The sequence below is a fragment of the Chenopodium album genome, chromosome 10, assembly GCF_948465745.1.
Source record: "Chenopodium album chromosome 10, dcCheAlbu1.1, whole genome shotgun sequence".
Lineage (NCBI taxonomy): Eukaryota > Viridiplantae > Streptophyta > Magnoliopsida > Caryophyllales > Amaranthaceae > Chenopodium > Chenopodium album.
This window is the reverse complement of record NC_137843.1, coordinates 23,642,484-23,669,117: the sequence shown is the minus strand read 5'-3', so window position 1 is coordinate 23,669,117 and position 26,634 is coordinate 23,642,484. Positions and strand designations below refer to the sequence as shown.

General features: G+C 33.7%; 3 protein-coding genes across 4 annotated transcripts; 1 reads left to right on the top strand and 2 right to left on the bottom strand.

The window, feature by feature from the left end:
- Positions 1-291: 291 nt before the first annotated feature.
- LOC145563824 (zinc finger BED domain-containing protein RICESLEEPER 3-like) lies at positions 292-4,590 on the bottom strand. 2 transcript variants are annotated; one of them, XM_081624248.1, is made up of 4 exons: positions 4,298-4,590; positions 1,322-1,824; positions 697-1,003; positions 292-604 (listed from the first exon to the last, which is right to left on the bottom strand). In XM_081624248.1, the coding sequence occupies exons 2-4, from the start codon at positions 1,487-1,489 to the stop codon at positions 468-470; spliced, it is 612 nt and encodes a 203-aa protein (XP_081480374.1). In that variant the 5' UTR covers positions 1,490-1,824; positions 4,298-4,590; the 3' UTR covers positions 292-467. The 2 variants fall into 2 exon arrangements, with proteins under 2 accessions (XP_081480374.1, XP_081480375.1); XM_081624249.1 differs by lacking the exon at positions 4,298-4,590 and having other exon boundaries at positions 1,322-2,028.
- A 958-nt stretch (positions 4,591-5,548) lies between these two features.
- On the bottom strand, positions 5,549-5,998 carry LOC145565069 (zinc finger BED domain-containing protein RICESLEEPER 2-like). Its single transcript, XM_081625175.1, has one exon. It carries the CDS (start codon positions 5,996-5,998, stop codon positions 5,549-5,551), a length of 450 nt encoding a protein of 149 aa, XP_081481301.1.
- Positions 5,999-12,378: 6,380 nt separating this feature from the next.
- Positions 12,379-23,880, top strand: LOC145563823 (ubiquitin-like domain-containing CTD phosphatase). Its single transcript, XM_081624247.1, has 6 exons — positions 12,379-12,788; positions 17,542-17,686; positions 21,715-21,829; positions 21,897-21,960; positions 22,939-23,104; positions 23,515-23,880. The coding sequence occupies exons 1-6, from the start codon at positions 12,505-12,507 to the stop codon at positions 23,758-23,760; spliced, it is 1,020 nt and encodes a 339-aa protein (XP_081480373.1). The 5' UTR covers positions 12,379-12,504; the 3' UTR covers positions 23,761-23,880.
- The last annotated feature ends 2,754 nt before the right edge of the window (positions 23,881-26,634 follow it).

The window sequence follows — 26,634 nt, the reverse complement described above, 5'->3', positions numbered from 1 at the left end:
TCGGGTCGGGTTCGTGTTCGGGTCAGCTGATTTCGGGTCATCTACCCTCCGACCTTAACCTGATCCATTTAACATTTCGGGTTGAAAACCTCAACCTGAACCTGATTATTTCGGGTTCAGATCAACCTGAAAATGACCTTATTTGACCTGAATTTTTGTTTGGGTTTAAATAAGGTTATTTCAACCTGAAATTAACCGGAAAATAACTTGAATATGATCTGAAAATGACCTGAAGCTGACCTAAACAAGTGATCAACTTAAAATTTCATAGTTTTTAAACCACCTATAATTTTCAAACCCTCAGATTTTCAAACAAACAAGAGCAAAGGTTCAAACATTCAGTGCTTCAAACCTAACAAATAGTCCAAAATAAAACAGCATAGTTTAAGTACGATACCTAATTATCAATTACAAACCAAGAGTGTACTAACAAATTACAAACCAAACAAGTTCAAATATTCAAGTTCTCAAATAATATTAGAGGATGCAATAGGGCTTTCAAGTTTTTCAAAGTCGGGTGATGTATGTGGCGTATCATTCTTGTTCTCCACCTCAAGCTTCTTAATTAATCCACAAAGCATTTCCAATTGAGGATCCATAGAGTCTACAAAACACACAAAAAAAACAAGTTACCATCAATAATACATAACATAATACATAAAATCAGATTACATTATATATAACATCATTCATTACCTTCCCCAAAGGCCCAATCCCTTAAGCAAATGATAGCCTTCACCGTTTCTGTCTTCAATGAACTTCTATAACAATCAAGTACCCGACTTCCGGTACTAAAAGTTGATTCAGAAGCCACAGTTGATACGGGGACATCAAGAACATCCTTAGCCATTTGAGCTAAAACAAGGTAACGAACCGAACAAGTTCTCCAATAAGTCAAAATATCAATGTTGTTGGATCGAGGCATAAGTGGCTCCTCATAATACATATCCATCTCTGATTTCATAGCCACACCTGATTGCTCAACAGAAAAATCATCAAAATCCTATAAAAATCAAATTATAAACATCAGATTATATAACCAGATTATATAAATCATATTATATAAATCGAATTATAAAAATCAGATTGTGTAGATCAAATTATATAAATTAACCACACTATGAAAATCAAATTATATATAAAAATCAGATTATAACTATAAAAATTCAAAATATTAATCTCACAATACACAAGTCAGATTATATTAAAATTAGATTTTAGATAATAATCTCATAATATACAAATCAGATTATAAGAAAATCAGAATATATAAAGTTAGATTTCATAATACACCAAAACAGATAAAGGAACAAATGTTTACCTTCATAAAATCATCACAAGGTTCCTTCACAACCTCGGAATTAGTAGGTTTGAGATTAGCATTGATTGATGAAGAATAAGATGCAGCATAAGAATTATACAATTCCCTTATAGAATCGCTAACTTTAGAGAACTCAAGCTCATATTCAACATCGACCCCATTGATCATCTTGTAACCCCATTTGACACATTGAATCTTAATTATATCATGGATCCAACTGTAACAGCCCCAAATCTCCCTCTATGGAAATACAAGTATAATACGTTTAATTATACCGTAGAGATAGACTTAGGCGTATTACCGCTGCGTGATTACGCAAGGCTACTCAAAACTTACTAAATAAAAACCAATATTTTGCAGCGGAAACATCAATACTCTTTCTTTTATTGATACTTATAAAAATAGTAACATTGTTATGAGTACTCAAAATAAAGACGAGACCAACATTCCTAAACTAGATGAAGCAAATCCCGGGACTCCCATATGTTCATTCATGACTCCACCTGAAAATAGATAACACTACTTACCATTATAGTAAACAGGGAGAACCAAAACAAATAGGTAATACGGATTAGCAAAATATGCTAAGTACGATAAGTGCAAGATAATGTAAACTCAATTCATTTGCAAACATGCTTTTAAAACCAATTCCAATGATTAATCCAATAATTCCAAAACTCATGATTCAAAACCAATCATCAATAATCTCAAACAATTCCAATAACTCAATAAGTAAATAAAAATGATTTATAAAACCAATTTCTCTTTTTAAAAACCAATGATCTCAAGATACACAAAAATAATACCAATAACTCAATAATTCAATAATAGTGATTATTAAAATCAATTCTTTTCAAAAACCCAATTTCCTCTCTAAGTGTGCACACCCCCCAAGCTAGTCTCCTACTAATTCAAGGCTATTCTTGGAGAAAGTCTAGGTCATACAAAGTCCATAGTCTTCAATGAATCCACATAGTGGGATTAATATAATAATCATGCTTGTAAAGCTTTTATAATAATAATTCAATACTTCTCATGAAATTCCTCTTTGAATAAAATTAACCTTTATCAAAACTCCTTTTGTATTTAATTCAATCAAGCTTTCAAAAACCCTTTTAAAAACTCTTTAAATCAATCCAACATACTCTTAAAAATCCAAATTCCTTTGAACATAATAAATAATTTCAAACCATTCAAAACATGATATTTAAAATAAATCCTTTTATTAAAAACAAATATTAAAATCAATTCCTACAACCATACTTTATTTCATAAATCATAACTCAAATCAATTCAATTCAATCACTGATAAAATCTTATGAAAGATGCTATTCAAACCAACCACTTTCAAAAGTATCTAGCCACCTAAACGTACCTTAATTCCATATATCAATCAATACTTCGCACTTTCAAAATTCAATCACGAATACACCTTGCAAATAACATAACCATAAGGTTATCACAACATAAACTCAAATCTAATGTGCGTGGACTATTGATATGTCCATTTTATATAGTGTTTTACCCCCATCCCTTGGTCATAATTGGTAGTGTTTTTGGCTCTTTAGAGCCACTTTTATTATTAATTGGTGTTTTCTAGTGTTTTCGTAGTTTTGGTTGATTTTTGTAGGGATTTGCACCTTTGGAGCATTTTCCCGGGATTTTTATGGAGCAACTACGAGCATTGGAGGAGCACGACCATCCTTTATATCCCAGGGCCGGTTAGAGTCATCGAACCGGTGATTAAGGGCTTAGCATTTGAGATCCCGAGGCATTTGGACCGAGTATTCAAGACCCGAAGAGGAAATCCGGATTGGGCCGAAGAATCGGAGCCCAATCGAAGTCCAAGCTTGCCCAAGTGTCCTTGCCCGGCCAAGGAAGCTCCCGCCCGAAGGCGCGCCCGACCGGGCGGGCTTAATGAAGAAAAAAGGCCTCGCGCCCGAGTTCGCGCCCGGCCGGGCGCGAGAGACACTTATGATGGAAGAAAGGCGGGCCCGATCGGGCACGAGATTATGAGGAGTTCTGTTCAGCGGAATTTCTTAGTTTTAATTAGGAGTAATTATTTTGTATAAATATGATTTAATGCTTTTGTTTTGGTACCTCTTCTCTTAGACTTTCTTTCTCTACTTAGTTTTAGATTATTTTCTCTCTCTACAACTTTGTCCTCTACTTTGTTCTTAATTCAACTCTTTAATTCCGATTACTTTGGTAATGATTTCTTCCACTTTAATCTCAGTTATTTACTATATTTCTTTCATCATGTCTTGTTTAATTGCTTTGATTAGTTTAGTTTTAATTATATCTGAGTAGTTTTCTTTCTAGGGTTTATGGGGATCCATAAATAATATGAAGGGGTAAATTATTGTTGTTGATTGTCAATGCTTGATTAATTTCCTATTGATTAATTTAATGCTCTGCAACTAGATTAGCTGGTCTTTTATGCATGAGTTTAGCAATATTAATTCGAGATTCGAGAGATGAGAATTGATATTTAGCTTAGTTTCAATAGGCAGGTTAATTTATAAATGGTTAAGTTGAGATTCGAGAGATGAGATTTAATATCGGTAGATTAATTCTGTGATTGTAATACGTAGCGAAAGCCCTTTATGATCTGATTAATTGATGCATTGATGATTGATTATTATGTTTTACCCTGGAATATTGTTTATTGGTGAACCTATACCCTAGGCTTTTATTAATTGATTTCTCCCTACTTTTATCTCCTTTAGTTTAATTTCATCATATCTATAATTTAGTTACTCTATAATCTAGATTATATTAAGTAATTAGGAATAGAAAGACTCGTTTCCCTGTGGATTCGACCCTACTTCCCTATCTATTTTAGTTAGTGGTTTTAGGAATTACTTTTGATTAGGTGATACGACTTTAGCCTGTCAACTATAAAACTCTTTTAAAATAATACTTTAATATAAAATTATAACTTTGAAATAGGTATTTGTATTTTAGAAAACTAACCATGAAGAAGATGAAAGAATTGAATTAAAGAGAATTGAATTTCGTTGGAAAGAATAGGCAGAACTTGCAGATCAGAGGCCATAACTCCTTCAATATAACTCTGAATTGGGTGATTCTTGAGCCTAACCTCAAGGATTTTTCAAGAAGAACAATCTTTTGTGAAACATCAATACCCCAAAAACTGACCAGAAGTGCCCAAAAACTGGTTTCAAAGGTATACGGGCTTATTTGTGTAAAAAGAGGAGAAGAAAGTATGAAAAGGTTTTAGGGAAAAGATGAAGAATAAGAGAGAAGATGAGAATTGTGTTTTGGTGTGAAGAATATGAGAGGTATGAGGGGGTATTTATAGGCTCACGAATGAAAGCATTATGGTAGGAGAATGTAGGAAGAATTATGGTAAAAAGTATTAAGGAAATTACTTGGAGAAGAAAGTTAAAGAATTATGGAAAGTCAAATATTAAGGTGATTAAGAATAATAGAATTAAGGAAAATGTGTTGTCATGAAAAATAATATGGCAAAAGAGATTACTTGGGGAATAATCAAGGATGAAATAAGGTAGGGAAATAAGATGATCAAATATTTGTGAGATGGAAAATAAAATTAAGGAAAATAAGAGATTTTAAGGAGATAATTAAAAATACAATTTACCAAAATAAATCACCCAAAATCTATCATGGTGGCCGAAAATTTGAGCTTTCCTAAGCTCATATTTTCGGACCTCCCTTTAGATATTTAGGGAATTAATTTAGTAGTTTTAAGGAAATAATTGTGTAAATAATATATATTGTATAAAATAATTAATTAAGAAAATATCAATTATTCACTAAATAAATTCACTAAGAAAATCAGATTTTCTACACTTAGAAAATCCAAAAATCATAGCTTATTATTAAGGAAATTCGGACCTCCTAATTAAATAATTAAAATATAATTTTCGCTTAGTTAAAAAATCCGAAATATATATAAATAATCCGGGTTTTAAAATAAAATAAATTGATAATAAATCTTATCCAAAATCCAAAAATAATAATTGAGTTTTAAAATACTTTTGGTGCCAAAATTTAAATATCATTTTGGCTCCAAAATTCAAATAGTAAAATAAATTACTAAAATACCCTTTTAAGAGAATACTAATTAATTAATTAATTAATTAATTAATTAATTAATTAGAAAATACATTTTAAAAATACGGAGTATTACACCAACACCACAGAAACAACCATAAATGTACTGAAATCAGCCCAATATATTTAAAATATTTCAAGCATCTTGTTAGCCATTTTTTGCATAAAAAGATCTAAACTTCTCTTTTCATCTTTTAACAACAATTTAACCTTCAAGACATTAGAAAAGTAAAGATTGGAAGTAGGATATTTGGTTCCAGAAAAGGCTAGTGTGACATCATGAAAAACTTTCAAAAACTTGCATATTTTCTCTACTCTACCCCATTCTTCCGTGGAAGGACAATGAACATAGTTGGCATCAACTTTTTGGAAGTGAATTAAGGCTTTTTTGAAATACAAAGCACTATCAAGCATCATGTAAGTGGAGTTCCATCTAGTGGGAACATCTTGTTGTAAAGATCGAGTTGATTGAAGTTCAACATGTGCTACACAACTTAAGAATCTTTGTTTTCTAGCTTGAGAACTCATACAATATTTAACACTCGCTCTAATCTCTTTTAAACTGGAATACCCCATATTTTTATACGTATTTTAATTTATATAAGTATTTTGTAAAGTATTTAAATAATTCGAAATGAATTATTTAAGGTATTTTACTTATTTATTTAATAATTTTGGAAATACTTTATTTTATAATTTTAAAATATATTTTGGGGCATGTGATTTTATAAAAGGAAGTTTTTAAAATTCAAAGTCAAAAACAAGTTTGAATAGGAAAGGGATTAGTAAGGATAGAAAGGGAATTAAAGAGTAGGAGGGTTTCTAAAGAAAAAGGGGTATAAATATTCAACATATGGGAAAATTAAACTTTGCCTAGAGTGGAGAACACCCAAGGTAATTTTCTCTCCCTTCTCTCTTATTTTTCTTTCTTTCTTATTTCCCCTTCCCCTTTATTTTTTTAGCACCACCGCCGACCACCACCGCACCACCAGCGGGCCGCCGCACCACAAGCAGGTGCCGGCGACAGCAGCAGCACCACCAGCATCGCGGCAGCAGCCGACTGTGGTGTCGGGGTTATTGCCCGGTGCACGCACATAAAAAAAAACTTTAAATTTTTTAATTTCTTTTGTTTAATTCTTAATCTAATTATGATTTATGGGTTTTGTGATGATTTTATGATGTTTGATTATAAGTATGATGTCAATAAATTTTCAGATTTGTTTTTGAATTAAAAAGCCCCAAATTGAAAACCCTAGGTTTCTAAATTATTGTATGATGATGTAATTTGATTATGGATGGTTTAAATCTTTGATTTGGGTGTTTTAAAACATATTTACAGCAAGTTTTAATGATCTAATAAAGCTGGAAATTTGGTTAGTAAGCCATAATTGAGTTTCTTGAAAGGATTTTTGATTACCCATTAATTGGGATTTTAGTAAGGGGTTTTAAATTAATTTTCACCTTGTTTTAATTAATTTATTAGTGATTTAATGAGTGTAAATATTGCTTGAAATTTGTGTGGAGTAGATATTAATACCCCTTTATGATTTTGTATTGTAAGAGATTTCCAAGTGAGTGATTTCGTATAGTCGTGGCGATTTTAAGATCGTATTCAAGGTACGTTCGCGTACTTGGCATATATTTGATGATGTAGGAACATGCTAGGCTTTGATTAATTAATTCCAAGTAATATCATGCTAGATTATGATTGAAATTTGTGATTTGGTTGATATTGGTGATTGATTATGAAGCATAGATTATTTGTGATTGATTGGTGATTGGAAATAATTAATTTGGCATGTTGGATATGAACCACACTTTTATTATTGGCATGATAGGGAGCATGTTTAATTAAACTAAATATTTAATTGAGTTTGGAATATTGAAAGAGAATTTTATTATGGTTCATATAATTTTTATTGATGCTATAAGCATGAGGAAAGAGCTATTTAAGTGTCTTTGTACACGAGGAGTAAATTATATTTTGGTAGTGCAATTAAGGTGTTTATAACACCGAGGGATAGGATTTGTGGCACATTATGCTTTTAAGGTGTCTTTGACACCGAGGTAGATTTTTAAAGGGTTCAACATTAAAAATAATGTGGTTACTAATTATTCAAGAATTAAATTGGTATGTTTGATTATTTGAATAATTATAATGATTGATTGTGCTGTGGTTTGAGAGTCATCACCAAGTCTAATAATATGTAAACAACGTAAAGTGAAAGAGATTACGCACCAAAACTTTTGGAACGTATATACTTTAAGTATGAACATATGGGGGGGGGGGGAGTTATGCGACTTTATATTTGACCATAACTTCTACTGGGAGTACAGGATGCTATATATCCCTTTTTATTATGCACAGGAAATCGCCACTTATGAGTGGTTCTTTTATACTGGCACAGTTAGCTCCCGTGTTAGTACCCCTTTATTGGGGCAGGTTAGGGGGAAACTGGTTCGATGCGTAATCAAGATGAATAAATAAATTAGTTATTTATTTGAGGGTCATGTTATATGTTATATGCTTGTAAACAGGTGCAACAAGGTAAGTTGTGTGATGATAGGGTGAAAGCATGTTAGTGTATTTTATTTACGCTTATGTACTCAATATTGCTGATTGTGTGTTTGTATGTTTGTTTGGCCTTGTCTTTACTTTGGCCCTATGATGACCCATTTTTAATGGAGAGTATTGGAGATGAGTAGAGAGAAGCTTTTCAGGTGATGAAGCATATTCATGATAGGCATGAGTGAAGAGCGAATCAGGCTTAGTTTCCATAAGTTTATAATGTGGTTTATTGCTTTGATTATTTTATTGTTATGTTTGTGTAACGCAAAGGTTTAAGTTGGTTTGGTTTTAATAAGGGCCTACAACGGTTCCAAGTTATAGGTTGACTTTGTTTGACTTTGGTTTGACTTTACTTTCGTTTGGTTGACTTTTTAAGTTGACTTCTTTTGAATGTTTTTAAAGATAGTCTTCCACTGTGTGTCTTTGGTAGTAGCCTTAGCCGTTTTCACGGTGGCGGTAATGCCTTGGATTTTTCTATTTAGAGTTTTAAAAAGAGCATTATAGGTATTTTAAAGGAAAGGATTTTCTAGAGTGTTACAAAGTGGTATGTGGGAGCTTTGGTTGAGATTTTTATTGCCACTATAGCTAAAAACGTGTTTTAAAGTGTTTTGTTTTAAACCTTGGTCAAGTGCTTATTTAATTAAGCGGTTTAAAGTGAGTTATTTTATTTTGTTTTTTTTTTAAAAAAAAAGAGGACCGTTTTTTTTTTCTTTTTTTTTTATTTTGAGGGAAGAGGTCCGAAATTTTTTTAAAAAAATTGGAACATTCGACTTTTTTTTTTTTTTTAGGGGGGTTGTTCGAATTTTTTTTTTTTTTATGATGACCTAGTATTCTTGGCTATTTTTCGATGGTTATTTTCGAAATTTTGTGTTTTAAAAGAGGAGTCAAAAATATTTTTAGTTTGTTCATTTTGCAGGAAAGCAAGGATTGAGATAAGAAATATGTGTTAAAAGATTTTATAAGCATATTGGTGAGCTTGGGTAGGAAAGAATTTGGGCATATAGTTTAAATAATCATGTTCTTGCGTGCATTAATATTTAGGTTGTGATGTTTAATCATGTGAATGGATTGCTTGTGAGCATGTAATTATGTGATTAGAAATAAACAAATTGTATGATTGAACATTGAACCTAATTCATGCAAGAACTATATTATTTATTTTCTTTGAGAAGGGAATTCTTTTCTAAGTCTTTTCCTTTGCAGGATGCCGATTCTTTCTAACAAATACTCTCAAATTGGTACTTTTATTAAGAAAGACAATGAACACCCCTATGATTACGTAGAGAAAATTCGTTACTACTGTTCTCACATGAGTAATGTCTTAAGAAACAAGCTTTATGATCTTCCTGACCGTATTTCTGCCATGATTATTCATTGTCTTCCGGATGAGGCTCCTTATTTCGCTGTTAAAGCAAGGTTCTCTGATTTCTACCTTCCAGGTGACATCCCAAACTACTACAAGTATAAAGATTATTATGGTTAGTGGTATCCAGATTACATATATCTAATTACTTACCTCATTAAGATTGAAAAAAACCATTGTGAGCGCTTGCATATCCCATATCCAGACTACTACTATGATAATCCAGCAGGAATTAATTCCCCTTCTACTAGTCACCAGTCAAGTAGTTCTTCTTCCACTCAGGGTAACCAAGCAGGGACGGATGGAGAACAAAAAGAGGGAAAAATGATGGAGTAGAGTAACCATACAGTTGATAGTTCACTTATGGAGATTTCTAACCCAAATCCACCTCTAACCCCAATTATAATCAATATTTCATCTGATGACGAGGAAGAAGGAGAATTTTTGCAAGTAGAACCCGAACCGGAGTCACCTGAACCAATGGAGGAAGCAGATGATTCTGAATTCAATCCTGGAAGCTACAAACAGTCCACAGACAAGTGGGATAACGTTCGAAAGGACTAAATTCTTGTAGTTTCAACCTTTTAGGATTTTATATTCGTTTTCGCGTTTTATTTGTTTCAGTTTTAGTAAAGTAATAAGTGGCATGTCCACAGGGAATCGATGAACTTATGTAGTTGCATAAGTTATTAGAACTCATTTATTTCAGTATTCTATTCATTTTCTTACTTATCAATAAAATTCCATTTATTTCCTTGTCAATTAATTCATTTCATTCACAATTAATCCATTTCATTTCCAAATTATTCATTTTATGTTGCTATTCCAATGAGCCAAACCGCACCAGACCGCAAAATTGTGATTTGGTTTGCGGTTTGTTGCAGTCTAAACCGCACTCTGAACAACCCTAGTCTTAATTATTGTTATATCTTGCGTGAGTGTTAATCTTTAATTATGTTTTCGAGAATAAGGAAACAAGATTCTGGTCATAACTAACGAAAGGGGAAAAAAATTGATCGTGATTTGTGAGTTTTATTTTTAAAGTTTAAACATGAGTGATTTATATTTTGAGGGCCTCAATTTTACGTTTTGCACAGGGCCTCTATTTTTATTGGGACAGCCTGAACTACATCTTGATGATCCCTTATTTCGTTGACTATAGAGGGGTTAATTAAATACCTTTAAACGTTGGTTACCTCCGGTCTCCGCGATGACATAAAAGATCTCGTCTAATAGTCCTTCCATGTTTAGTATCCGAACGATCTTTGTGGGTTACAAAACCTTGTCGTTTTGCATAATTGTTATAAAAGGCAAGTGCCTCTTATTGACTTGAAAAGGTTTGTCCAATAAAAGGTTCATCATAATCCCTCTACTCTTTCACATTTAAAGGTTCATTCAAATCAAAATCAAGCATCACTAAAATTTGTTAACAATTCAAGATATCTCTCTTAGAAAAAATTTAAAAGGAACACAAATACTAGGGTAAAAAAATTAGAAACACTATGGAAATTAGATTATGATAATACAAAGTATGTTTCATATTAGCAAACAATAAAGTAAAGACTTCAAAATTTTCAAGTGAAACAATAATAATATTCTAAGAGACAAATTATCGAACACATGGTGGGCATATTAATCAGCCATTTTTAAACGCAACAAAGATTAAAAATTCTTCATTTTATGCATGTATAATTAAACAAAAAAAAGGGGGAGAAAAAGAATTAATTTAGTCAAAAGCGATCAATCACATAAATACATACCGCCATACCGGTGGGTTCTTGATGTGGCCTTTTGCCCCAATTAACAACACCTTTTGATAGGATTTTTTTTGTTAGAATGAATTTTGATGGAATGATGGTTGATTACTATTAATGTAGAGGAAAATTTGTTTGGAAGGGACATATATGTTCACTATTTTGTCTGCAAGGATCTTATATGTTTAAAGTGGTCTAAAAGAAACTTATAAGGTTATTTTGTTGTTTGGGGGGGACCTTGAGGTCGGAATCTGACAATAATTGACTTTTTTCTCTGACGTTGACTTCTCATGTGACCTTAAAAAATAACCTCTTTTTCCTTTTTTTTTTTTCTCCCATGATTTCCCTCCAATTCCTCCTTCTCTCTCTTCTAATCCCCAAATGACACAAATCAAAATAAGGGAATTTGAGGGAAATCATGGAAAAAAGAAAACGACGTCATTTTTTAAGGTCATATGAGAGGTCAACGTCGGAGAAGAAAGTCAATTATTGTCGGATTCCGACCTTAAGGTCCCCCCAAACAACAAAATAAACTTATAAGGTCCTTTTATACCACTTTAAACATATAAGGTACTTCTAGACAAAATAGTGAACATAAATGTCTTTTCCAGACAAATTTTCCTAATGTATAGGTCATCAACAATGGTCCAGCCCGCTAGTCCGGCCCAATCCGGCTCGCTAGCCAGGCCCGAAAATAGGGCGGGTTTGGGCAAATCAAAATACACTTTTTAGTTAAAAACTCGAGCCGACCCGAAAAATGTCCAAAAAGCCCATTTAGACCCGACAAGCCCACCACATTTTGGCGGATTTGGGCATGACATTAGATGTTAAAGCCTAGTCCGGCCCGAATTTATGATCACCTCTACATTAGTGGAACTTTTTATTTTGTCGAGACCATATAATGGAACTGGAAGGGATGTGAAAATTTGATAGAATAAGTAGCCATTTTCCCTCTTTTTTGCCAAAACGTAATGTGGATAAATATTTTATTGGAATCATAAAATGAGTTGGTATTAAGAATTGTATTTATCTTATTGGGAATACAAGGGAATCTTGTATTAGTTAATGCTTTTACGCAGGTCTATTATAGCATTTGCCTTTATTAAAGTACCTTTTACTTTGGTTTTTTTTTTTCTCTTCGGGATGATATTTCCATGATATTATTATATTCGTGTGCTGGACAATTAGACCATACACCCTTTTTCCAAAATTCCTCTAAATGAAACGCTTTTTATTAATGTGCTTCTTATTTTTTCATTTGAATTGAACCAAACTGATTTGAGATGAAGCGAACTGATTTAGACCGGTGCCCGTACAACTAATCTAGGTATCACTAGAAACCCAACAAAACCAAAATAAACTCAAAAATCGAGGGAAAAAAACTGGGAAACAAAAAATGGGCGAAGAAAGAGCTTCATCTTCTTCATCATCATCATTAATGGCGGCCATGGAAGAGGAGATGACGCTTACAGTAAAGTGGAGTGGAAAGGAGTACACTGTTCGAGTATGCGGCGACGATACTGTCGGTGAACTCAAGCGTCGCATTTGTCAAGCTACCGAAGTTCTTCCCAAGCGTCAGAAACTTCTTTACCCTAAAATTGTCGGCCCCAAACTTGCCGATGATTCCACCCTTATCTCTCAACTCCCTTTCAAATCTTCTGTCAAAATGACCATGATCGGGTAATTCAGTTATATTTTTATCGAATTGAATTGTATTTATAGATGATTATTTGCATTTTTTGTGAATTTTATTTGAAGGGATTTTATGAAAAAGATGAATTTTGATTAAGCTTTGATGATTTAAACTACTTAATAATCAAGATAGCTTTATTAATCCATAGACTCAATGAAATTTGATGAAGCAATCATTTATTGATTAGCAAAATGTAGTGCAAATATGGGGCATGAAAGAAATAACTTTTGTTGCATTTCGAAGATATTATACTAGCGAGATTATATTATATCGCTATTTTTAAAGGGATGCTTGTATTAGAGGATATTAATTGGGCAGTGTTGCGGAGGCGTTGGTGCTTTAGGGAGAAGGAAGGGTTGGGCGAATCGAGTGTTATAGTTCCCCACCACCCTACAAATGAACGGAAAAAAATTGTTTACCCTCTTCTCTTCCTACCACCACCACCTTTTTTTAGACTATATTATCCCCTATTTAGTTCTCCCTCTTTCCAAATGTGCTTTAATAGTTTATAAATTTAACTTTTAGAAAATGTGTGGATGAGTTGCATTTGGCTTAGGGGATGTGTTTTATCATTATATGGGTATTCACCGATTATTAGAATAGCGAGTTATGTGAAATTGACCCAAGTGCTTGGACGTGCCAGAGTTTGCAGTTGATCCATATTTGCTTGGACTTCTTATCTGGGAAGTTATAAAAATGAAATATTATCTTTACAAGGTTTAATGTCTTGAATCTCCCTTCAGGGTTATCAGTTGATTGCGAAGGCCATTGATCTATGAGTTGATCATCACATTTGTCAATTGTAGGAGTAATTCATCTTGTCCTTTGATCTAGTGATACTTAATTATAAAGTTCAACTTGTTTGGAATATCCTAGTTCTACTAGATTGATTGATTGCAATTTTGTTGAGTCAAATTTATAAGTTAAATGGGGTTTATTCTAGTGTTTAGCTACTTTTTATGTTAAGGTCATCAATACACCTTGCAACTACTTTAACTAGTACTTTTATGCTCAAACACACTCTAATTCATATGGCAAGCTAAGATCAATTTCTTGACCACTTATACAGCTAGGGCATCTTGCTTGAAAATTTGTGATGAACATTATTTATGTCAATTATGTTGTGAGTTGTCGAGGAAGACTAAATGTGCTTTGGCATGCCTAGATTGGGTGATGCCATCTCCATCTTCAAGGCATAGAGGAAGTGGAAGAAAACATAATTACTTTAGGAAGTGAACGTAAAGAGTTAGAAAGTGTAACATGGTTTTCAATGGGGGATGTGACATGCAGGGTTCTAGTGTTGGATTATTTAAGGCGGGAATAACTTGAGTATTCAACTAAGCTGGTTGTATAATGGGCTGTATAATAGTTTCAATCATGGTGGTGACACAAATTTGACATCTTTTGAAATCACCTTGTGCTTAATTTGTTCAATTTTTCACACTTGATAGCTCTGCTTCTGAACCTTGTGAGATAGCAATAAAACCATGATGGTGATGGTGGAGAAAGGGTGAAGGCCAAATAAATTGGTATGTTGAAGAATAAAACCATGTTGGTGGAGAAAGGGTGAGAGATAACAATTAAACCATGATGGTGATGGTTATGGTGGAGAAATCAAAACAAGCATAAGTGGGTTAATGTGATGAGGCGAAATCATTTAATTATATTCAAGTGGAGAAATCATTAAATTATTATTTAATTATTATTATTCTTCATCCTATCTCTCACCCACTAATGCTTTTTTTTTCCCCTTTATTCTTCAAGATACCCCACTTGAATTAAAATTGAATGAATTCAAATCTCTCCTAAAACTCCATGAAAGTCACAGCGCAGCACTTATAACAAAACGTAAGGAGTAAGATTTTTTGATGAGGAATTGAATTACACCTTTTTATCTCTGAAAAAAAAATATGCTACATATATTGAAGGCCAACAACGGTTGCACCCCATAAAGCAAACCACTATACTATAATATGTTATCTAATAATTCATTGTGACTATTGACTATATCGTTCACACTCTGGGTTTTGTGTTCAAGTGGGGATCAATTGCGTTTAAGTAAGGCCAAAGATTACTTGGATGAAAGGCGTAGAGGACACAAAGAAGTTGAGTCTGTAGAAGGAATAACATTAGAAAGAAGGGAATGGAAGGACAAGATCATAGTGGCGATTATTAGAGATAAATCTTGGTTCATGTAGTTGACCCATCTTTGTTGATTTTGCCTCATAGTCATGTTGAAATTTTTTTTAAGCTAGTTCCTTTATGTTATGGGGCGTTTGGTTAGGGGTGTCCAAGAAGGAAAAGGCAATCAAGTGATTAACCATCTTGAATCCCTTTGATGATGTTTGTTAGACAAATTTAATCATTTCTTTTACCTCCACTATTACCCTACTTTTCTTTACTTTGATTCCCCATAAAGGGAATCACTCTTAATCCCAAACTCCTTTTTACCCAACTACTTTTACCTGCTTTATAACTGCCTTGACGACACCACCTGACCACCTTGAACAACCGCTAGCCCAAAGTATTAAAAGCTCAAGGCGCATTGAAGCGAGAGGGGTTCTGCAGCGCCTAGGCGCGGTATGGCCAGTAAAAAAAGTTGGCTTATGTTTGGTTCAGGTACGCCTCGGCTGCGCCTTAGGTGCGCGCCTCGGGCGCTTTTGGTGCGCCTAACCAAAATCGCTTCGCCTAAACCATATTAAGCGCATACCCCTCATTGCCTTGCACCTCAGCACCTTAGGCGGGCTTTTTAATACACTGCGCTAGCCACTGCCCATCCACCTGGCATCACCACTTACCCAAAATCAATATAAACCCATTGGAAAAACCCCCACCCTCACCCAAAACCGCCCACTCGCATCTAAAACTAGTCGGAAAAAACTCCCTCCACCTAGAACAACCCAACCCTCTCGGAAATAACCCCATACCCACCACGTACACCACCCATCACCCTCAAAAACTACCTCACTCACCACGAAAATCACCCAAAAAACCCTAAGCATCTCAATAAACAACCCTAACTACCCCATACACAATCCTTGAACACTCTAAGAACAACCCTTAACACCCTTAAAACAACTAACAACCAGATCTACAAAGGTTTACTAAAGAGGGCTTATGTGGTGGCAAGAAGGGAGGGGGTGGTAACGACAGGCATGCAGCCGAACAACGACGACAGGTGCTAAAGAGGGTAGTGGCAAAAGTGGTGTTGGTAGGGTGAAAGGTGGATTGAATTGGTGGTGGTTGTAAAGGTGATTCCCTTTCTTAATGGAAATAAGGGATTAGCTTTCCATTCTCCTTGTTTCCCTTTGAACTCTTTTCCTTTCACCTTCACCAACCAAACATCCCCTTAGTCTCTTACCCTTCCCTCCTTAGCAATATGCAATGCTAACTAACTCTTGAGTCCCGATGAACACTATCTCGTGTTGGCAAATATACCAATGAGCTTACATTATGCAGATGAGTAATAGTGCTATGGCTGTAAGCTTAATAGCTCTCTTGAAGTATTCAGATTGTAGAACTAGGAATTTCAATTATTTTTTCCTTTGTTGATCTAACACTTGATTTCCGATTATAAGAGTGTTGGGTGTTGTGTCCTGTGTCAAAACATGTCTGACCTATGACAAGGTATCCAAGTAACATGGACATTTTGGAGGCTCCATATTATTGTGTGCCTAGTTCCGTGGCTCTGGTTGGACCGCCTTATAGCCAGGTGTCCTGGACTTGCTGCATGTAATGGAATTGCAACATGCAAATCGCTTTGTTATCTCATTATTAACTATTACAATGACAATTATTATTATGTTTGTTACAAAAAGGTTTACATATGAACATTGATTGCGCTCCACTATTAGGAAGATACTTGACTCATCCTAGACACTATGTTTGGATAAAGAGAAATGGAGGGAAAGGAAGAGAATAGAAAGAAAGGATGCACCATACTTTGTTGGATACCTAATGCAAGGAGGGAAGGGGAGGGAATTGGGAGGGCCATTTTCCTTCCCCTTTTAATTAATCAAATCTCCCCATTGTTGGAGAGATTTTGAAAGAAAATGGAAGGTCACCTTGTCCCTCCCCTCACCTTCCTTTCCCTTCCCTCTTTTTTCCTTCCCCCCCACCCCTCTTATCCTTCATTATTGTCCAAACATAGTGAAAGTGTTCACACTATGTTTTCCAATATATGTATGAAATAATAAGGTAAATTAAGTTATACATCAGTGCGACTGAGACAGCTGTTTTAAATTTAAGAAGTAGTTTTATGATGTTGGAGTTGAAATTTTCATGCTGGTTAATTCTTGCTATGAGGGTCATTGTTACTGTTATAAACCCTGGAAGATGGTACTCCAAAACTTGCGGTCATTCCTGAATCACAATTTTGACTTCTGTTAGTTTTATGGTGATGTAAGTGATCAAATGTGCGTCTTTCCCACCAAAGTCTGCACTCTAGTTGCCTATCCCTGTCTTTGTTTCCAGCAACGTTTAGATATTTTGTAAGGACTAAAGAGAAATGCAGACGTGCTTTAGGGTCAAATTTTCATTGCCTCCATATATTTTATTTTCTTTTATTTTTATCTTTGTAAAACTTTGATGACCAAATTCAATCCTCATACCTGACTCATGAATGATTGTAGTTTAATGACCATTGGCCATTGCCATTATTATTATTTTTTTTATTTTTTTGTTTTTGAGAAAGGCCATTGCCATTATGAACACATTGATAGTATTATGTTTATTGTGCAGGACTGTTGAAGATGATATAATTATTGATCCAGTCGATTCTCCAGAGATTGTTGATGATTTTGAACTTGGGCAAGATGAAGCTGTAGACTTAAAGGATAAAGAGGTTAACAAGCAGAAACTGAGGAGACGCGTTGACCAATATAAGGTTGGTGGCTCTTGTGGAAAGCCTTTTTTCGTTGTCTCATTGGAGCTCCATTAATCCTTTGATGGAACTTTACAAAAATTGAATCATATCAAGAAAAAAGTTATTCATGGTAGACTGTTAAGGTATATAAAAATTATTGCAATAGAGTGATACGGAGTTTAGCTACCCACTAAGATACTAATCAAACAACTGTTGAATCTTGAAATATAATCACCAAGATACTAAGTCAAGCCCCTTGATTCACTAAGAGATACAGAGTGGTTTGACAAACTCATGAAGCTCATAAAGGGTGTGTTTTTGGCCTTACCAAGAAAATCTAAATTCGTCACAAAGACTGTAACTTTCCTGATCACATCATCATTAACCATTTGTATTACAAGGGCCTTTTATAGGTATAATCTATGACTAACATGAGGCCTGGTCAAGTTAAGCTTTAAAACTGATGAACTCCTAAAACCTTAAAGTGATTAATCCAAATAGGCAGACATATTTCATGCTGGAATATGCCAGTTACAAACCGGGTAAAAACATATTGAATTATTAAGCAAAGCAAAGCTCAAATCTTTCTAATTTGCATGCTAAACTGCACAAAATGAATATATAAATTGGTTCTGCTTGCCATACAACTAACCTCATAATATAAGCTGCTTCGCTTTGGTAAGTTTTGAGCTCTTGCTGTATCAATCACGAACTCACGTGCACTAGCCCCAAACCATCACAACATCATCATACTGTAGATAGTTTTGGACGAATATAAGATCAAGTCAACAATATCAAGATAATTAATTTATCCTTGCTTTAATTTAGTACTCCCTCCGTTCTTTTATGTTTTACTCAGCTACTATAGACACGCAATTTAAGAAAATATTGAAAAATTTGAGTGGGTATAAGATAAGTAGGATAAAGTAAGAAAGAGAGTGTTAAAAGGTGGGTTTATGTTAGATAATAGTGATAAAGTAAGAGAGTATGGAAAGGTATAATGTGTAAATGAAGGGGTAAGAAATTTAACAGGGCATGCCAAAAATTAAATAAAGCAAAGTATGTAGAGCATAAAAAAAGAAGGCCCAAAATGGAAAGTGAGTAGAATATAAAGAACGCAGGAAGTATTTGCCGCTACCATGTGTATGCTAGGAATTAGCATGGTTTCTTACAAGATTACAGCTCTAAATTTGGCAGAAATTAGGGTAGAACATAATGATGATTATATTGATAATATGTGAATTACACTAATAGAAGGATAATTCTACTTTTGAGAGGTGGATTCTCTCCTAATATGAGCTTTCGAGAGGCTCACTCTCTCCCAATAACATATCCTCAACAATATTCAACATGATCATTATGCCTCCTAATGAGGCCTATTTATAGATAACTCTCATAACAAACTCTAACTTATTCCCCAAGCTACTACTAATAGGCTATGACTAACATACCCTTCCCTGATTCCTTGCAGTGTATGACATGTTAGGGCTCAATTGACACTGTCCCAAAATTGGGCTTGAGTATGAGAAAACAACATTAATTATCCTTATTCTAGGAAATTTTTAGCATGTGCTTTCCAAATTTTATGTTGCTGATGCATATATATACATTTCAAGCTGACTCGCACTTTATTTTTTGGTTACATTATAATCTTACACACATAGATGAATATGCAATGCATGCTTCTCTCTTCCAACACTAATTCTTAATAATATTCGTGATATAAAATTAATGGGGTGTATATTGAAATGTTTTTCCATATTCTTGTTTGAGTCTTTGAGTGCCCTACATGGGTAAGGAAAAACGAAAGGTTGAGGTATCAAATGTTATGAGTGTGATATACATACTGAAGAGTGTTGTAGATTTGAGCAGCTTTGGTCAAGATTTCAAGTGACATTATTGTGAACTTATTAAATTTTGCTACTTATGGCTGGCTTTATTGTTAATAAAACTATGTTAATGTGCGAGGGTTTAGGGTGGCACTCTGGTAGAATTACATTAAAAGCTATTAGGCTTTATCCCAGTCCAATTAGGACATGTCATACTCCCTTAGTTTTAAGAGATGGGAGGTACAAAAGTTCCCTAGAGCCTAAGAGCAAGGTGAATGCGAAGGCGCACCTTTTATAGAATGGGCACAACTTTTCAAAATTTTTAGAAATAAATTATCATTTTTGGAATTGGCCCAAATGAGTTAACAAAAACAAATTAGAAGATTTATGTAAAATAAGTAATATAAAGGGGAGGGGTATCATGTGATTGTGAAGCAAAAGGTGTCAGTGTGATTATTGTAATTTGTTATCCAGGTAAAATAAATGGAGAGAAAAGAAGAACCAGGATAGAAATTCACCAACGAATTAGGGTTTCTATAATCAGTATGTGGGAGTTAAATTGAAGCAAATGCATGCACTTAATTGAAGGCATTTGCTAGAATTAAATATGTTCTTTTTATAATAATTTTGATTAAATTCTACTCTTATTCTCTCGTATTTGAACATGAGGCAGCTAGGTGCCTCACCATTGTGCCTTGGTTGGCGCATGCTTTTGTCGCCTTTTGGAATGCACGAATTTTGGTCCATGCCTTGACTCACTTTTTGCCCAGGCACCCTTTAACACTAAGCTTCCTTCATTTACTAATTTTGACTTGGCGCATTTTCTAATGTGTTATTTTGACTCTTAATATCTCTAATTGTCTCATTTTCTAAACTATAAAAACTATACTAGTATATTTTGAAAATATGTATCGAGACAAAATTTATGAGATATAACACAATTATGTTTTTCATTTTGTATAAGTAGCAAAATATGGTAAACATGAAGTGGATGAATAGTGTCCAAAGTGAAAATGGAACAACTTAAAAAAAACTGAGGATGGATCCTTCAATGTTTCAATAGGTTTCCCTTTGCGATTATATTTTACATGTATTATGAAGAGTCCTGATCAAATAAGGAGTTTTAATTTAGTGCAGTAGACTCTTTGTTAGATTATGTTAGAATTCCTATTGCCTCCACAAAGCCATAAAGGGCTTTAGTATTTTTTTTTTCCAAAGAACGTGTGAGATTGAGCATGAAGGTTTTTGACAAAACCTAATGTGAGTAGGTGAGATGCTTCTTCGCCCAATTTAGCGGTCCTAGCTTGGTTTTTGTGTTGCTTGTTTGAATAAATTTAGTTTAATCTAAATTAACATCCAAGACTCCTGTTTTGTGAAGTTGTTTGACCTAACAAAATCATCACTGTGAGAATGTGAATTTGTATTGTATTCTCATACCTTGGTATTTATATGTCATGTGATAGCTACATGTTTTTGTACATGTTTTTGATTGTCCCATTATTTCATTAGAATCCCCTTCTTAATAGCTGCTCTGTTTTCCTGTTCTCCTCTTCACTCAATTTGAATATGGCAATATTGGGAAGTCCAATTATAAACTATTACTTTTTTTTTTTTTTTGTTTTTTGAACAATATAAACTATTACTTTCTAGACTAGAAATGGACTTTCCTGGAGAATTTGTAGTACTTAAATTATCAGGTGTTGGTGGTTTGCCTTAAATTAGTCTCAACTCTCATGTGACCAATGGCTGCCTGGCTAGGCATGGCTTGATTTTGGTAGTTAGGGGGATGAAGGATGTATTTAATATATAAAAGTGATGCTTATTTGGGAAGGCAAACCACTAATGTTGGAATGTTCAAAGTTAATCAAAAGTTGAAATTTTTTCAAATGACCAGTGGAAGACTGAAAGCTGGAATACTCGTCAATTTTTTATTACTCAGAATTTTTTTTATTTTTTATTTTTTATGTTTTTATTTTTTTACTTTTTAATTTTTTTTTGTCTTGGATGATTTACGTTACATTGCGAGCTGACTGAACATTCCATTGTCACATCAAATAATTGATAAAATTCCTGTTCTGATAACTTGCATGTTATCTACAGGTTACAGTCTTATGTACCTCACATGGGGATCCTCCCAGATATATGCTTTTGGTCTCGTTTAGTATTAAATATTTTTCTTGCCTCTGATCTTTTCTCTTCAAACACCTGGGTTCATTACAGATTGAAGTACGGAATCCCTGCCGAAAAGGAAAGAAATTACTTGTTCTTGATATTGACTACACTCTATTTGACCATCGTTCAACAGCAGAGAACCCTCTACAACTTATGCGACCATGTAAGTGGCTGTTTTCTGGTGATTGGTTAAATATCTGTATTATGTAACCTGACATACTTTACTGCAGATCTCCATGAATTCCTCACTGCTGCTTATGCTGAGTATGATATAATGATATGGTCTGCAACCAGGCAAGATTTTCTCTTGCCTACAAAACTAAATCTACTACATTTATGAAAAACAGTATAGTATTTAAATGTACATTGAATCATGTTCAAATGGCCAAAAGTTTACATTTTTTTAATACATCATCCTCATACTTCCTCCATTCTAAATTAGTTGACACGTTTTAACTTTTAACACTATTCACCAACTCTACTTTGATTAGCTTTAATGATTTATAAATAAGAAAGATAGTCATGTGGGATCTTAATAGAATCCTGTCAATGTGTATTTTCAAATTAATACGGAGTAACTTTTTATAATTATTATTTACTAACTGGAGATATTTACACTTGAATTTCTGCATTGGTCAATGTGATAAAAGAAATGTGTCAATTAATTTGGAACAAAGGAATCATATCAATTAGGCCGTCCTTAATACCTAGGAAAATTTTGAAGGAATCAACCAATTATCGCTGGTCTTAGAATAGTTATGACTATATAGTACAGTATAAAGAAAATATTTCACCTGTAACTTTTTATGTGAGAGGTGGTCTGTCCAGATGAGTTGATTAGACAGAGGGAAGTGAAAGAAGGGTGCTTGGGCAAGAGATGGTATGCGAGGGAGGGATGAATGAGGGAAGTGGTTGTGGTTGCTGCAGTTGAAATGGTTAGGTGAATCGGTGTTCCTATTCGATAGGGAAGTGGTGGGGAGCTGGTCATCGGGGTTGGCCAGTTGGGTTCCAAGGTTTTTAAAGGTAAGGGTTGGGGAGGGCTGCATTGGTGGTAATGATTATGCTGGGGTGGGGAGAAGAGAATAAGAAAAGAATTCAACTGTTGAACCGGTTATAGGTCACAAGCTCACATCAAAGAATTTTGGTAAAACCTTCTGCATAGTTTTGATTAATATGAGATTGTTGCATAGCAGGTATTGTTCTGGGAAAAGACTGGCAATAATTGTGGATTTTCATATTATTTTTCTCTTTATTATTTGGGATATTTTGCAGTATGAAGTGGGTTGAATTAAAGATGGGCCAGCTTGGAGTGCTCAACAATCCCAACTACAAAATTACTGCTCTTTTGGACCATTTAGCTATGATCACAGTTCAGTCGGAATCACGTGGTGTGTTTGACTGCAAACCTCTGGGTTTGATTTGGGCTCATTTTCCCGAGGTTAGAAGCAATTTTTCTTACTTTCTAGTTTGTCGTGCTTCTCCGTATACTCTTAACTGTTCAGAGTTTCATTATTTGTTACACTGATGTTTAATTTGCTAAGAAGCACAACATATGCATTTTTTTATTTTTTAAATGTAAAAAAAATGCACATTTGGGTGAGCATGCCTGTGGATAGGTTACATAATTAAATTTCCAAAGTAAAAAAGCCAAGAGAGTAAAATCTGATTATGTATATATTGTTTTTTTTTTATTATTATTTTTTTTATTTTCCATAATTTTTGCCAGATTAATAAGAATTGTGGATTAATCTTGTGGATTAATTGTGTTCCGGATAAATTTCTGTACTATGTTATTTTTGTTGAGATACATGTTTATGTTGAAAATCTAATAGCCTTTTCATGTGACAGTATTATAATTCAACAAACACCATAATGTTCGATGATTTGAGAAGAAATTTCGTGATGAACCCGCAGAATGGACTGACAATCAGACCTTTCAGGAAAGCTCATGCTAACCGAGAGAATGATAAGGAACTTGTAAAGCTTACACAGTATTTGCTTTCCGTAGCAGAACTTGATGACCTCAGTGCTCTTGATCATCGTAGTTGGGAATCATTCGTTGAGGATAGTTCCAAGAGGCGTCGTCGTGTATGATGGACTCTTTATGTCATAACATAAAATAACTATGAAGTTCAATTTTTGCTGTCAAGCTAATAATTACATGCTTTTATCAATGATATAGTTCCTGCGGATGATTCCGTTATTGAATGTGTATACGACATTAGTTTTGATTTTATTCTTCCAGGATCGGCCATGCTAAATATATATAATGATTTCACATGATAGTACTTGATAAGTTGCTAGGATAATTAATTTTCCGAGTTAAAAGGTCACAAAGTTATAATACAAATTTTTATTTAAGACTGCCTTTTGTCATAAGTGCACTCCTGCTAAACAGATGTACTCTTTATCTTTAATTTTAGGAAAATTTGTTCAAAAAGACCACGTAAGTGGTTCTTTTTGTTCAGAAGGACCAATTAAGTCAAAGGTTGTTTAAAAGGGCCACAAAACACAACTTGGGTTGGTTAGTGGAACATGTCCTATTTTCAGACAAGTCAACGTCGGAGTCTAGTGTTGACCGTCACGTGTCAGACATTTGACTTATTAAGTTGGGTCTAAATTTTTTTTCCCCCTTTTTTCCCCTTCCTTTTCATGATTTCCCCCCAAAAATCCCATTTACCCCCAATTTTTCCAATTCTTCTTTCTCTCTCAGTGAAGCATAAACCTTAGATTCACTGGAATCTGCAATTGCACCCTCTTTCTCCTAACAAATTCATCCAGAGTGCAATTGAGGACAAGTTGCAGAAGGTAAGTATTGTGAATTTGTTTCGAATTTGTCAAATTTGGTTTGGTTGATGTTGTTCGTTTTTATGTTCTGTTCAAAATTGAATTCGGAGCAAAATGAATCTGGCAAAATGAAGAGAACTAAAGTGCAATTGTGGGATTCCATTGTCACAAAGAACTAAGTCTTTTTTCCCTTGCGCTTACTCGTTCCATTCGCCATTGATAAGGTCGAAAAACAAAAAAAATTCAAGAAAAATGGCGAGAAAACAACCCAAATGAGTTAAAGAAAGTGACAAGAGAGAGTAGAACATAAAGACTTTACCTTTAATAGCCTATTAAATTCCTGCTCTAATCTCACCAACAATGGCGGACACTAAATGCCCATGAATAGTCCTTCGAGGAGAGAGAAAGAAATGAAAAAAAAATTGAGGATAATTGGGAATTTTGGTGGGGAAATCGTGAAAAAAAAAAGTGAAAAAATAAGAAAAAAAATAATTTAGATTCAACTTAATGAGTCACGTGACTGACAAGTGATGATCAACGTCGGACTCCGGCGTTGACCTGTTTGAAAGTAACAAGTGGTCCCCCTCAACAACTCAAAGTGTGTTTTGTGGTCCTTTTAAACAATTTTTGACTTAATTGGTCCTTATGAACAAAAGAGACTACTTACGTGGTCCTTTTGTACAAATTTTCCTTAATTTTAACACTAGTTTAAGTCCCGTGCAATGTACGGTTTTTTTACTTAATCTAATTATGAATTACAATGTTAATTTAACAATAATTTCTATTAAAAAAATTAATATTTTAATTGAAACAAATACTTGAATTTCTTTTCAAAAAATATTAATTTGAATTTTATATTATATCTGTTATCAAAAGTTATTGATCATTAAACATTTTTAAAAGATAATAAAAAAAAAAACAGGAATTTAATGATTATAGGGTTTTATATAAGAATCAAATTTTATGTTAATTATAACCCGTGCAATGTACTTATATACCAAATATGTCCCTATTTTATTGGCATGCTTTGACCGGCCTATAGTGTTTTATAGCATACTTTGACCGGCATAATGTTTTATACAATATATAATAAAAACTAAAGTATCAATCCTGATTAGAGCAAAAAAATTTCAAAGAAAAAAAATATGATGTAGAATGGTACAAAATTGTAGTAGTACATTGTTCTAATATATTACCTTACACGTAGTACATAATTGTTTATTATAGAAAAATACATATTATAAAATTTATGAAAGATATATTAAAATATTTTCATTGAATGCATATAGAATGTACTTCGTATATATAATTGTCAAATCGAAAGTTAAATATTATAGGATATATAAATTAATAATATTCATGAAAATTTGTAATAAAGGGGGGGGGGGGGGGGGGGGAAGTAAAAGTGAGTGTCATATTAGTTCGCTTTTAGTATTATCTAAATGATTGATTCCTCTCTCCACTTTCCTAAACATTGTCTCTTCTCTTTCTAAATTTCTAGCCTCTTTACCAAAATTAAGTGCTTGTTTTCCTTTTGCTAGTGTACCAAGATTAAGAGTATGTTTATAAAAATAACTTTTCTTTTGGACACTTTTACCCTCATCTCTAATATCAAATTTATTGTACTTGACAATTTACTTTTGAGATTAACTTCCTCCAACTTCCTATCCTATTAGATTTTAAGGAATTAACAATCTTTCATTTCACTCCTCTCCTATTAGCTTTTATCCATTTGCATAGAAGGCCACAAAAAAAAAAAAAAAAAAAAAAAATGAGAAATGAAAACTTAATCAAAACAAAGGGAGTATCATCTTTCCTTTGTTTTTCTCTCCTCAAGAATTTTTTAACATTAGATTAGGTCTCGCGTTTCACGATAATTTTACTTTAGCCAATTAAAAAAAGAAATTTTGATTTCTAACGCAACAAAAAAGCTTGATTTTTTTTTTTTTTTAAACATTACAAATAACACAAAGTATTGGGTGCGGCAAGCCGCACCTAATGTTTCGTCAGTCGAGACTCAAAAAAGTAACAGATCACCGTCATCTTCTTGCGATGAAGAACAAGTTTCCACTCGATGACAAGTTGGTGATGGTTACGGCGAAGGAGAGCAGCGAGGTCATCCATGGCGGAAGAGAGAGAAAGCTTGAGATTCTCGGATTTTTTGAAAAATGCCCAAAAATC